At 39.8% G+C, this 12,472-nt stretch overlaps 1 protein-coding gene across 11 annotated transcripts in view; it reads right to left on the minus strand.

Annotated features, from left to right (window-relative positions):
- Window positions 1-12,472, minus strand: part of ehmt1 (euchromatic histone lysine methyltransferase 1) — a 113,122-nt gene that overhangs the window by 24,250 nt on the left and 76,400 nt on the right. For all 11 annotated transcript variants that reach the window (XR_010000296.1, XM_062960441.1, XM_062960443.1 and 8 more), the window contains 4 exons: window positions 12,067-12,189; window positions 7,118-7,219; window positions 6,888-6,992; window positions 1,511-1,665 (listed from right to left, as the gene is read on the minus strand). Coding sequence is in view for 10 of the 11 variants with exons in the window: in XM_062960441.1 (XP_062816511.1) it covers window positions 1,511-1,665; window positions 6,888-6,992; window positions 7,118-7,219; window positions 12,067-12,189 (485 nt within the window). In the remaining variant the exon portion in view is untranslated. The remainder of the gene's footprint in view (window positions 1-1,510; window positions 1,666-6,887; window positions 6,993-7,117; window positions 7,220-12,066; window positions 12,190-12,472) is intronic.

The raw sequence follows: 12,472 nt of genomic DNA on the forward strand, positions 1-12,472 counted from the left end.
AAGAGCCCTTGACACTGCGGCACAAAATGACCTTATGATCATAGCACAAGCTAGAGCCACTCCGTACCTGGCTAAATTTAAATGCAACGTGGGCATGGAAACCTACCTCTTTTTTACACTCCCACTATATATTAGAAAACTTTTTACCCGGGCTAGATTTGAGCAACTCGACATTAAGTCTAAGCTAGGTAGACGCCAGAATATCCCTTATACAAAGAAAACCTGTGGGTGCCGCGAGGCAGATGCAGAAGAGGAGGACTCAGAACACTTTTTCTTAAAATGCCCCAATTACAACAGGATTCGATCTTTCTATTTAGAGCCTCTGCTTGAGAACCACACTCATTTAGAGAATAAGGAGAAACTGCACCTCCTTCTACGGGGTTCAGATAAAAACTCTATTTTAAAACTGACCCTTTTTACACAAAAAGCGCTGGCCATCCGCAAGAAGATGGAAGCGGACAGCTGTGATATTAATGCCAATAACAAAATCCAAATTTAAAATTTTACTATGGACAAGCCACTAGTTTTACTTACCCTTGTCCCCGCTTAAACCTTACCTTAAGGGAATAATTAATCTTAATTTTAATCTTTTTATTCTGTACTTGCACAACTACCAAGGAGTGGGTTGGTAGGCTAGTAGGCCAGGATGCCCTGTTTTTACATGGTTTTATTGTTTTACATGATTTTACTGTATGTATGGGTAAGGGTGTAAGTTTTGTATGTTTGATATGTTTTGATATGGTCAAAACTGACTAATCAATAAAGAGTTGTTGTTGTTCTAGAGTCTCACTTACCCAACATAAACGGGCCGGCAGAACGTTGGATAAGCGAATATGTTGGATAATAAAGAGGGATTAAGGAAAAGCCTACACATCAAATTAGGTTATGATTTTACAAATTAAGCACCAAAACATCATGTTTACAACAAATTTGACAGAAAAAGTAGTTCAATATGCAGTAATGCTACTTAGTAATTACTGTATTTACGAATTTAGCACCAAAATATCACGATGTATTGAAAACATTAACTAAAAAATGCATTGGATAATCCAGAACGTTGGATAAGTGAATGTTGCATAAGTGAGACTCTACTGTATCTATCTATCTTTATTACAGTCCATAGACCCTCAACTGTTTAGTTGATAACATAGAGGCGTTTACAGAACACTCAAAACCAGGGAAATATGCTATACAGACAAATACACAAACATATATATTTATATATATACATTTAGTATGAGGCCAATGTTTAAATTTGCTGGTGGTTTTTCCATACATTATAACCGTATTCTCAATTTGCTTCTGAAACCATAAATAAAAAACAACTCATAGCTAGTTAGGGCTTCTGGGAGTCAGTGTTTTAAGACCTGGAGGATCAACGTTTGGGAGCCACTGATTTCACACAAAGATTTTGCGTTTTTCTTGGCATGTGAACAATTCAGCAAAAGGATAGCGCAAAGATCCCTGGACACAGAGGAGCGGGAGAATGAATGGAAGAGGCCATACTTACACGACGCACTCGTAGCGGTTCTCCCGTGCCGCGATGTGCAGGGGCGAATCCCCGTGGATGTTCACCGCGTGCAAGTCACATTTGGCGGCCAGCAAGATCTCCGCGATGTCGACGCACCCCGAGAACGCCGCCCAGTGTAAACAAATGTTCTCTTCCTAGAAAAGAGGAAAAAGTGGGTTGTTTAAGACTCCGGCAAACTCCTTTTCTTTCCTTTCAGCAAGTTTTGTTTCTGCCGCCTCCATGCTCCCCGAGGAGGAGAAGCGAGGGCTTCTACGTGCCTTATCGAGACAGATGAGTCATTTGCTCAAAAGCTACAACACGATCAAGACCGGGTCCGCAGGGACACAAAGGGAAAAGGGCAGGAACCAGTTGGAGGGAGAGACATCCGGATCAAGAAAGCCGAAGCCGCAGAAAGCAAGCTTTGCCCATTCCTCCTGAATGTGACACACTTTCCTATATTAAAATGGGGCTCTCATGTCCCCTTCTCAAAAAACTGAACCACACTATAAGTGATCGACAGTTCCCTATCCTCTATGACAATGATGGGCAACCTTTTGCACTTGGTGTGTCAAAATTAACCAAAAAACCTCGCATGACTTGGGTGGTGTGTCACTTTGAAGAAAAAAACCATAATTTCACAATATATATAGTTTAAATAACAACAGTATATAATTGTAATATATAACCGTATTTAATAAATCAAAAACTATTTACTACCATTCTTTCCATGTACAACAATCTATAGTACCTATAATATAATAATATACTGCAATAATAATAGAATAATAATAGAATGATTATATATATACATTAGAGTCTCACTTATCCAACATAAACGGGCCGGCAGAATGTTAGATAAGCGAATATGTTGGATAATAAGGATTAAGGAAAAGCCCATTAAACATCAAATTAGGTTATGATTTCACAAATTAAGCACCAAAACATCATGTTATACAAGAAATTTGGCAGAAAAAGTAGTTCAATACGCAGTAATGCTATGTAGTAATTACTGTATTTATGAATTTAGCACCAAAATATCACGACGTATTGAAAACATTGACTACAAAAATGCCTTGGATAATCCAGAACGTTGGATAAGCGAGTGTTGGATAAGTGAGACTCTACTGTGTGTGTGTGTGTGTGTGTGTGTGTGTGTGTGTGTGTGTGTGTATATATATATAAAAATAAAAGAGTGATGGCATCAGGGCAGCGGACAAAACAACAAAACTACAGGCCCCCCAACCTCGACAACACAACCCATCATCCATGGCTCTAGGTTGATACAACAAAAAGAAAAGAAAAATAAAGTCCTAATTAGAGGGAGAGGAATAATTGTTTTTATCCAATTGCTGCCAGTTACAAGGTTAAGTTCCGCCCACTTGGTCTCCTAGCAACCTACTCAGCCCAGGGGACAGGCACAAGAGTTTGGAGAGGCCCCTAAGGGCCATCCAGCCCAACCCTTTCTACTATGCAGCAGGACACAATCCAAGCATTCCCAACACATGGACAACGTATAAATACTATATAATAGTACACAGGGACATAGACCCCCTCTAACCTCACCACTTTCACATTACACAAACAACCAAATGCATACTAAACATAAAGACAACCATACAACAGACATTCAATACCACCACTACTCAACAAGTTCTCACCAACACCACCAGACAATGCCACAGCAACGTGTGGCCGGGCATAGCTAGTATGTGTGTGTGTGTGTATGTGTGTGTGTGTGTATGTGTGTGTGTGTGTGTGTATAATGTAATGTGCATAATTCCCATGGAGTAAACAACAAAACCACTTGACGAAATCACACCAAATTTGGCCACAAAAGACATTAGTCATCCAATCAATCTGCATGCGGTAGCGTGTCAGCAAAAATGGCTAGGCGTGTCAGTGCTGACACGCGTGTCATAGGTTGGCCATCACGGCTCTATGACCTTCCTTTGAAGGACCGGATATGTTTATGCTGTTTTGTGCTGTGTTATGTTGTTTTTATTGTTTTATATTGTTTTAAATTATAAATTATGATTGTGTTTTAATGCATGATGATGCTGGGCTTGTCCCCATGTGAGCCGCCCCGATATAAAAATAAGAGGGATATAAAAATAAAGTTATTATTATTATTATTATTATTATTATTATTATTATTATTATTATTATTATTATCATAGTATGACATAGCGAACGAGATCTACATGCTGGATTTAGTATCAGAAAATCACAAGTCGAACACTCCCCAAGTGTATTATTATTATTATTATTATTATTCCTAATGTCGCGACCCCATAATACACTTCCTCATGATGTGGTGACCCCCCAACCATAAAATTATTTTCATTGCTATTTTGTAACTGTAATTTTGCTGATGTTATGAAACATAATGTAAATCTCTCTCTCTCTCTCTCTCTCTCTCTCTCTCTCTCTCTCTCTCTCTCTCTATATATATATATATATATATATATATATATATATATATATATAATAAAAGTGAAATCGGAGTATGTATCAGCGTTTTGATTGGCCTGGCGGAATATGTGCTCGCGATTTGATTGGCCGCCACTATCCCAGGCCACTGAGACCAACAGGAATGACGGATCTGCACCAAACTTGGCACACTTCATCCCCACGATGCACTTTATGACCTGCTGCCATTTGGGGGAGGATGGACCACAGATGATGGGATTTGCAGTACTTTCAAACACTTTAACTCCCACAGACTATTGCAATGCCCACCAATGATAGAAATGGACCAAACTTGGCACACAGAACTCCTGTGGACCCTTTACGTCCTGATGTATATTGGGGCAGGATGGACCAAGGATGATGGAATTTGCAGTACCTTCCCTCACTTCTTCAGACCACAGCAACTGCCACAAATCACACAACTGAACCAAACCAGGCACACAGATCCCAAATGACACACTTCACATGCTGCAGCAGTTTGACGGAGGATGGACCAAGGATTATGGGATTTGCAGTACATTCATCCAATTCACCTCCCACAAACCACTGTGATGCCCATGAATGACAAAACTGTATCAAACTTGACACGCAGGTGCAGGGTAGCCCACTTTACATCCTGGTGCAGTTTGGGGAGGAGGGACCGTGGCTGATGGGACTTACACTATCTTCACTTACTTCCTGGGACTACTGTGACCCCCACCAATGACTGATCAAGACCAAACTTGGCACATAGAGCCACCATGGCCCACTCTACATCTTGGTGAGGTTTGAAAGAGCTTGGACCTTGGATGATGGGACTTGTAGTATATCCATTCACTTCCCAAGACCACTGTCACCCCATCAATGTCTCATCAAGACCAAACTTCAAACAAACAACACCCATGACTCACTCTACACCCAGGTGCAGTTTGGAGGACGATGGGACTTCCAATACCTTCACTCACTTCCTGAGAGCACCGCGACCCACACAAATGACTGATCAAGACCAAACATGGTACATGGAGCCCTCATGACCTACTCTACATACTGGCTCTGTTTGGAGGGGGATGGACACTGGACGATGGGACTTGCATATGGGAGTTGGAGCTCACCCGCACCCACTGAACCCAGCTGACATTGGATATAGGCTACACTTGGAACACAGGCAAACAAGGCCTTTCTCAAATGACCCGGGCATCGCCGGGTCTCCAAGCTAGTATCTAATATACAGGAGGATGTTAATAATAATAATGAGGATGAGGATGATGTGGTGACCCTCAATCATAAAATTATTTTTGTTGCTATTTTGCTACTGTAATTTTGTTAGTGTTATAAATCATAATGTAAATACAGCAGAGTCTCACTTATCCAAGCTAAACGGGCCAGCAGAAGCTTGGATAAGCAAATATCTTGGATAATAAGGAGGGATTAAGGAAAAACCTATTAAACATCAAATTAGGTTATGATTTTACAAATTAAGCACCAAAACATCATGTTATACAACAATTTTGACAGAAAAAGTAGTTCAATACGCAGGAATGTTATGTAGTAATTATTGTATTTATAAATTTAGCACCAAAATATCACAATATATTTAAAACATTCACTACAAAAATGCGTTGGATAATCCAGAATGTTGGATAAGCGAGTGTTGAATAAGTGAGACTCTACTGTATTTCGTAACTGTCATTTTGCTAATGTTATGAAACATAATGTAAATATCTAATATGCAGGAAGATAATAATAATGATAATGATGACCACATCATCATCATCATCATCATCATAACCCCAATCATAAAATTATAAAATTATTTTGTCACTGTATAAAATTATTTTCATTGCTATTTTGTAACTGTAATTTTGCTAATGTTATGAAACATAATGTAAATATCTAATATGCAGGATGATAATGATAATAATAATAATGTTGTTGAAGGCTCTCGTTGCCGGAATCACTGGGTTGCTGTGACTTTTCGGGGCTTATGGCTGTGTTCCAGGAGCAATCCCTCCTGACGTTTCATCCACATCTATGGCAGGCATCCTCAGAGGTTATTTATCCTCAGTAAATAAAAAAACATCCCTCAGAAAACAGGGGAATTCCAGATTAGAAACTATCAGGGTCAGCTAACACCTCCCAACAAAGGATTCCCACTAGGCAGGAAGCAGCCAGACTTTGAAGCTGCAAGGCTATTCAATAATAATAATAATAATAATAATAATAATAATAATAATAATAATAATACAGTAGAGTCTCACTTACCCAAGCCTCGCTTATCCAAGCCTCTGGATTATCCAAGCGATTTTTATAGTTAATGTTTTCAATATATCATATTTTGGTGCTAAATTCGTAAATACAGTAATTACAACATAACATTACTGCGTATTGAACTACTTTTTCTGCCAAATTTCTTGTATAACATGATGTTTTGGTGCTTAATTTGTAAAATCATAACCTAATTTGATGTTTAATAGGCTTTTCCTTAATCCCTCCTTATTATCCAAGATATTTGCTTATCCAAGCTTCTGCCGGCCCATTTAGCTTGGATAAGTGAGACTCTACTGTAATATTTTTCTGAGTGTTGTTCTTTATTTACTGAGGCCTCTGAGGATGCCTGCCATAGATGCTTCTGGAACATGGCCATACAGCCCCAAAAACTCACAGAAACCCAGTGATTCTGGCCATGAAAGCCTTCGACAACCCATTGACCATCCCCAGCTATCAGTTTATGGTGAATTCCTGGGAGGAAAAATGGTCATTCCACAAAACCAGAGAGCTTGAGAAACAGTTCAGATCAAAACTTGGAGGTGTCCATTATCTCAATGTGGAAGCCAAGCCATGTGCCCATCCATCTTCGCATTTATTCTGATCTAGGACGTTCAGACTCAACTGTCATCCAACAACTAAGCAGACTGACTTAAATGCTTACATTGTCTCGGATGTTGATGTCGGACCCTTTGGCCAGGAGCAGCTTCACCAACTCGACATGTTTGTACTCCGTGGCCCAGATCATTGGCGTCCAGCCTCCGTCGTCCTGGGAACATAAGGAGAGCCAAGCCTGGTCGGAACCAAGTCTCGAGGTATTGGACGTCGTGTATGTAACATGCAAGTAACATGTGCAAAGGAAGGGATGCATGGGTTGTGTGGGCAGGGCTTTACCTGGCAGTTGACGTCCATTTCTTCGTTGGTCAGGAGATACTGCACCACGTCGTAATGGCCCTTCTTAGCTGCCAAGTGCAAACAAGTGGACCCTTCCGCATCCTGAAACGAAACAAATGGTCAGACAAAGGTATCACTTGAGCCGTGTTTAATATCATGATCTGGATTCAGAGCGAATGAACAGAAACACATGAAAGGCCAGCATCCACCCCATGCAATGCGACCCAGTGAGCAGAATGCAGGTAGCAACCATACATTATTATTATTATTATTATTATTATTATTATTATTATTATTGACACAAAGATATAGTATGACCCAGCAAACGAGATATATATGCTGGATTTCGTATCACAAAATCAAAAGTTGAACACTTCCCAAGTGTTTAGGAGTGTGTGATGTATTATTCTTATTATTACTAGCTGTGCCCGGCCACGCATTGCTGTGGCGAAGTATGGTGGTATGGGAAATAAAGTATTGACAACTTGTTGGTAGTTAAGGTCAAGGGTAAAGGTTTTCTCCTGACATTAAGACCAGTTGTGTCCGACTGCACACTGAAGTGGATTATAGGGCAGTGTGGACTCAAGATAATCCAGTTCAAAGCAGATAATATAAGATTATAAATGGGTTATATAGCTGTGTGGAAGGGCCTTGAGTCTACACTGCCATATAATCCAGTGCAAATTAGATAATCTGTGGAATAAGCCTAAATGAGGCCTAAATCTGCCTGTCCTCTGGGCTAAGTTGGTTGCTAGGAGACCAAGTGGGCAGAGATTAGTCCTATAACTGGCAGCAATTGGATAAAAACAATTATTCCTTTCCCTCTAATTAGGACTTTATTTTTCTTTTCTTTTTGTTGTATCAACCTTGAGGCATGGATGATGGGTTGTGTTGTCAAATTTCGAGGTTGAGGGGCCTGTAGTTTTGTTGTTTTGTGGGTCGCCGTGATGCCATCACTCTTTTATATATATAGATATTGTACTATACCACTATATTGCAATATTATTAGTAATACTACATGTAATATAAATATACATTTATTGCAACGCTGAAACTCAGGCTGAACAATAAATGCAAAGGGAAGCAAGCAAGCTCCGAAAAGCTGCCTGGAGGAGAGCAGCTCCCGAGGAGAAGCAGGCAGGATTGGCCAGGTTTTGCAAGGAACCAGGATCAGCTGGCAGGAAGGGAAGCGAAAGGAAAATGCTTCAGATCCCTTTGCTAAAGAAGCAAGAGCTGAGTTTTTAAGACATAGTATGACACAGCAAATGAGATCTATATGCTGGATTTCGTATCACAAAATCACAGGTCGAACACTTTCCAAGTGTTTAGGACTGTGTGATTTATTATTATTATCAACACAACGACGTTGTATGGTACAGCAAACAAGATAGATATGCTGGATTTCGTTTCGCAAAACCACAAGTCGAACACTTCCCAAGTGTCTAGGACTGTGTGATGTATTTTCTGATGATGTGTGCAGATCCCAGTAGGGTGGCCTTTTGCAGTTGGCAGATGGTGATTTTGTCAATGTCTATTGTTTCCAAATGCCGGCTGAGATCTTTTGGCACAGCACCCAGTGTGCCCATCACCACCGGGACCACCTGCACTGGTTTCTGCCAGAGTCTTTGAAGTTCAATCTTGAGGTCCTGATAGCGGCTGAGTTTTTCCTGTTGTTTTTCATCTATGCGACTGTCACCTGGGATGGCGACATCAATGATCCAAACCTTTTTCTTTTCCACAACTGTGATGTCTGGTGTGTTGTGTTCCAGAACTTTGTCAGTCTGGATTCGGAAGTCCCACAGTATCTTTGCATGTTCATTTTCCAATACTTTTGCAGGTTTGTGATCCCACCAGTTCTTTGCTGCTGGGAGGTGGTACTTGAGGCATAAGTTCCAATGAATCATTTGGGCCACATAGTTGTGCCTATTATTATTATTATTATTATTATTATTATTACTATTAGCAATATTTATATCCCGCCCTTCTCATCCCATAGGGGACTCAGGATGGCTTACAAGTTGCACATACATACAATAATATTATTAGTATAGCACAATACAATTATATATTACTATATTGTACTATACCACTATATTGCAATATTATTAGTAATATCACACGTAATATAAATATACAATAATAAAAGCGTATTATTATTATTATTATTATTATTATTATTATTATTATTACTATTATTAGCAATATTTATATCCCGCCCTTCTCACCCCATAGGGGACTCAGGGTGGCTTACAAGTTATGCATACATACAATAGATTATATTATTAGTATAGCACAATACAATTATATATTACTATATTGTACTATACCACTATATTGCAGTATTATTAGTAATATCACATGTAATGGTATCTGTTTTATATGAACGGTTGTTTTGTAGATTGATTTATATGAATTGTTGTTTTTACATTGTTTTAGGCATTGAATTTTTGCCTATTTACTGTAAGCCGCTTTGAGTCTCCTCGGAGAGAAAGGCGGGGTAAAAGTGATGTAAATACATAAATAAATAAATAATATAAATATACAATCATAATAGCGCATTATTATTATTATTATTACTATTATTATTACTCTGGCACTGCAGGGAGATCCCTTCAGATCCCCAGCCAATCTCTCCACCTACGGAGATTCTTGGGGTCTCGCCAGGCCCCTCTGGCAGACCGGCTTTGGCTGCGACGCGATAGCTGGCAGAGCAATCTTTCATCCGCTGATACAAGGCACGGTTGCCTTCTTTCCTCTGATTTATCTTACTAACAAGCAATCAACATGCTTCCCAGGAAAAAGAGTCAACACAATCAGCTCCAGAGTTGCTTGAATCCCTCTCAGCCAGCTGGAAACCCTTCTCTTGACGTTGCAGAGTCAGAAGAGCCTCTCTGAACGGTTGCTAGATGCTGGTTGCATACTCAAATAATGCCCATCGCGCTCTCCTGAGAAGCTCAAGAAGCACTTCCTTACACTGCCTCACTCTAAAGCACCCATTTGGGAACAATTGGTGTAGCTCCGTCAACGTCGACATCGACACTGAAATACAACACTGCCTGAGCTCTGCAAGTGCAGCATTTTCCAGAATGAAGCAGAGAGTGTTTGATGATCGGGACTTCCGTAGAGATAGCAAGGTGCTTGTTTATAAAGCCATTGTCCTCCCAACCGTGTGAAATGCCTGCAAAACAGTCTACAGACGTCACACTCAACTCCTGGAATGTTTCCATCAGCGTTGCCTCAGAAAAATCCTGCAAATCTCTTGGGAAGACAAATGTCAGCGTGCTGGAAGAAGCAAAGACCACCAGCATTGAAGTGATGCTCCTACGCCAATGACAATAATAATAATAATAATAATAATAATAATAATAATAATAATAATAATAAGTTTATTTATATCCCGCCTCCATCTCCCCCGAAGGGGACTCGGGGCGGCTCACAGCAAAATCAGATACAAACAATGATAAAATAAAATATGAAACATCAAAGAACAATAATAAAAACCAATAATAATATATACACAGCAGCCGAAAAAAACGCAACACGGCATTAAAACATCGAATTAAAAACAATGAGGTTGCAATAGCAGATAAGCAAGGTGCACATTATGAGTTACAAATTTTAAATAGATAAAGTGCAATAGATTCATTTAAGATCACCTTTGGCAACCTTTTGCGCTTGGTGTGTCAAAATTCACCAAAAAACCTAGCATGACTTGGGTGGTGTGTCACTTTGAGAAAAAAAACCATAATTTCGCAATATGTATAGTTTAAATAACAAAAATATATAATTGTAATATATGTATTCAATAAATCAAAAACTATTTACTACCATTAATTCCATGTACAACAATCTATGGTACCTCTTGCAGTTTCCATGCTGATTATTCTAGTTTCAATGTAGTCATGAATAATGAATAATATAATAATAATATAATAGCAATAATATGATAATATACTACAATAATAATAGAATAATAATAGAATATATATATATATACACATACACACACATACATACACACACATACACACACACACACACACCCAGTAGAGTCTCACTTATCCAAGCTAAACGGGCCGGCAGAAGCTTGGATAAGCGAATATCTTGGATAATAAGGAGGGATGAAGGAAAAGCCTATTAAACATCAAATTTGGTTATGATTTTACAAATTAAGCACCAAAACTTCATGTCATACAACAAATTTGACAGAAAAAGTAGTTCAATACGCAGTAATGTTATGTTGTAATTACGAATTTAGCACCAAAATATCATGATATATTGAAAATATTGACTACAAAAATGGCTTGGATTATCCAGAGGCTTGGATAAGCGAGGCTTGGATAAGTGAGATTCTACTGTGTGTGTGTGTGTATGTATGTATGTGTATACATATAATGTGCAGTGTCAGCAAAAATGGCTAGGCGTGTCAGTGCTGACACGCGTGTCATAGGTTGGCCATCACTGTCCTACGCCATCACTGTCCTACGCCATCAACTCGTAGGCGCTGTACTGGCCACATTGTCCGAATGTCCGATCACCGTCTCCCAAAGCAGTTGCTCTGCTCCGAACTCGAGAATGGGAAACGTAATGTTGGTGGGCAGAAAAAGAGATTGAAAGATGGGCTCAAAGCCAACCTTAAAAACTGTGGCATAGACACTGAGAACTGGGAAGCCCTGGCCCTTGAGCCTCCTAATTGGAGGTCAGCTATGACCAGCAGTGCTGTGGAGTTCGAAGAGGCACGAATGGAGGGCTTAAGGGAGAAACATGCCAAGAGGAAGGAGTGTCAAGCCAACCCTGACCGGGACCACCTTCAGCCATCTACGGACACACCCCCAGGATGGAAGACAATCATCCTCGAACTACGAGGGATCACCCAAGTAAGTGGTGTAGCTCCGGACTTCTCTACAAAAGCGACATTGCAAAATGACATCCGTGGATGGTGCCCGTACCTTGGGATCGACTAGCGCTCCGGCCTTGATGAGGTATTTCACAGTCTCCAGATGGTTGTTCTCTGCCGCCTCCATCAGCGGGGTCCTCTGGTCCTGAGAGCATGTGTCAATGTTAGCACCAGCCTGTGTCGAGACACACAAAAACAAGAGCAACCATTACTCCTTGCATCCAACTTATTACCATATATGGTAACAAAAAATATAACCCAAAACAGTTTTGACTGTATTATCTTTTCCTACATACACACACGATACTGCCACCAACCCATTTTGTAATACGAGGGCTATCCAGAAAGTACATGACGTTTTGGAATTTTAAAAAAACAATAACACTGGTCACAGTGGCGGGAAAGTGTTGAGGCTATGAAACTTCCAAAGTCATTCCTCACTGTGATAAGTGCCTAAA

Source organism: Anolis carolinensis, unplaced genomic scaffold, assembly GCF_035594765.1.
Source record: "Anolis carolinensis isolate JA03-04 unplaced genomic scaffold, rAnoCar3.1.pri scaffold_7, whole genome shotgun sequence".
Taxonomy (NCBI): domain Eukaryota; kingdom Metazoa; phylum Chordata; class Lepidosauria; order Squamata; family Dactyloidae; genus Anolis; species Anolis carolinensis.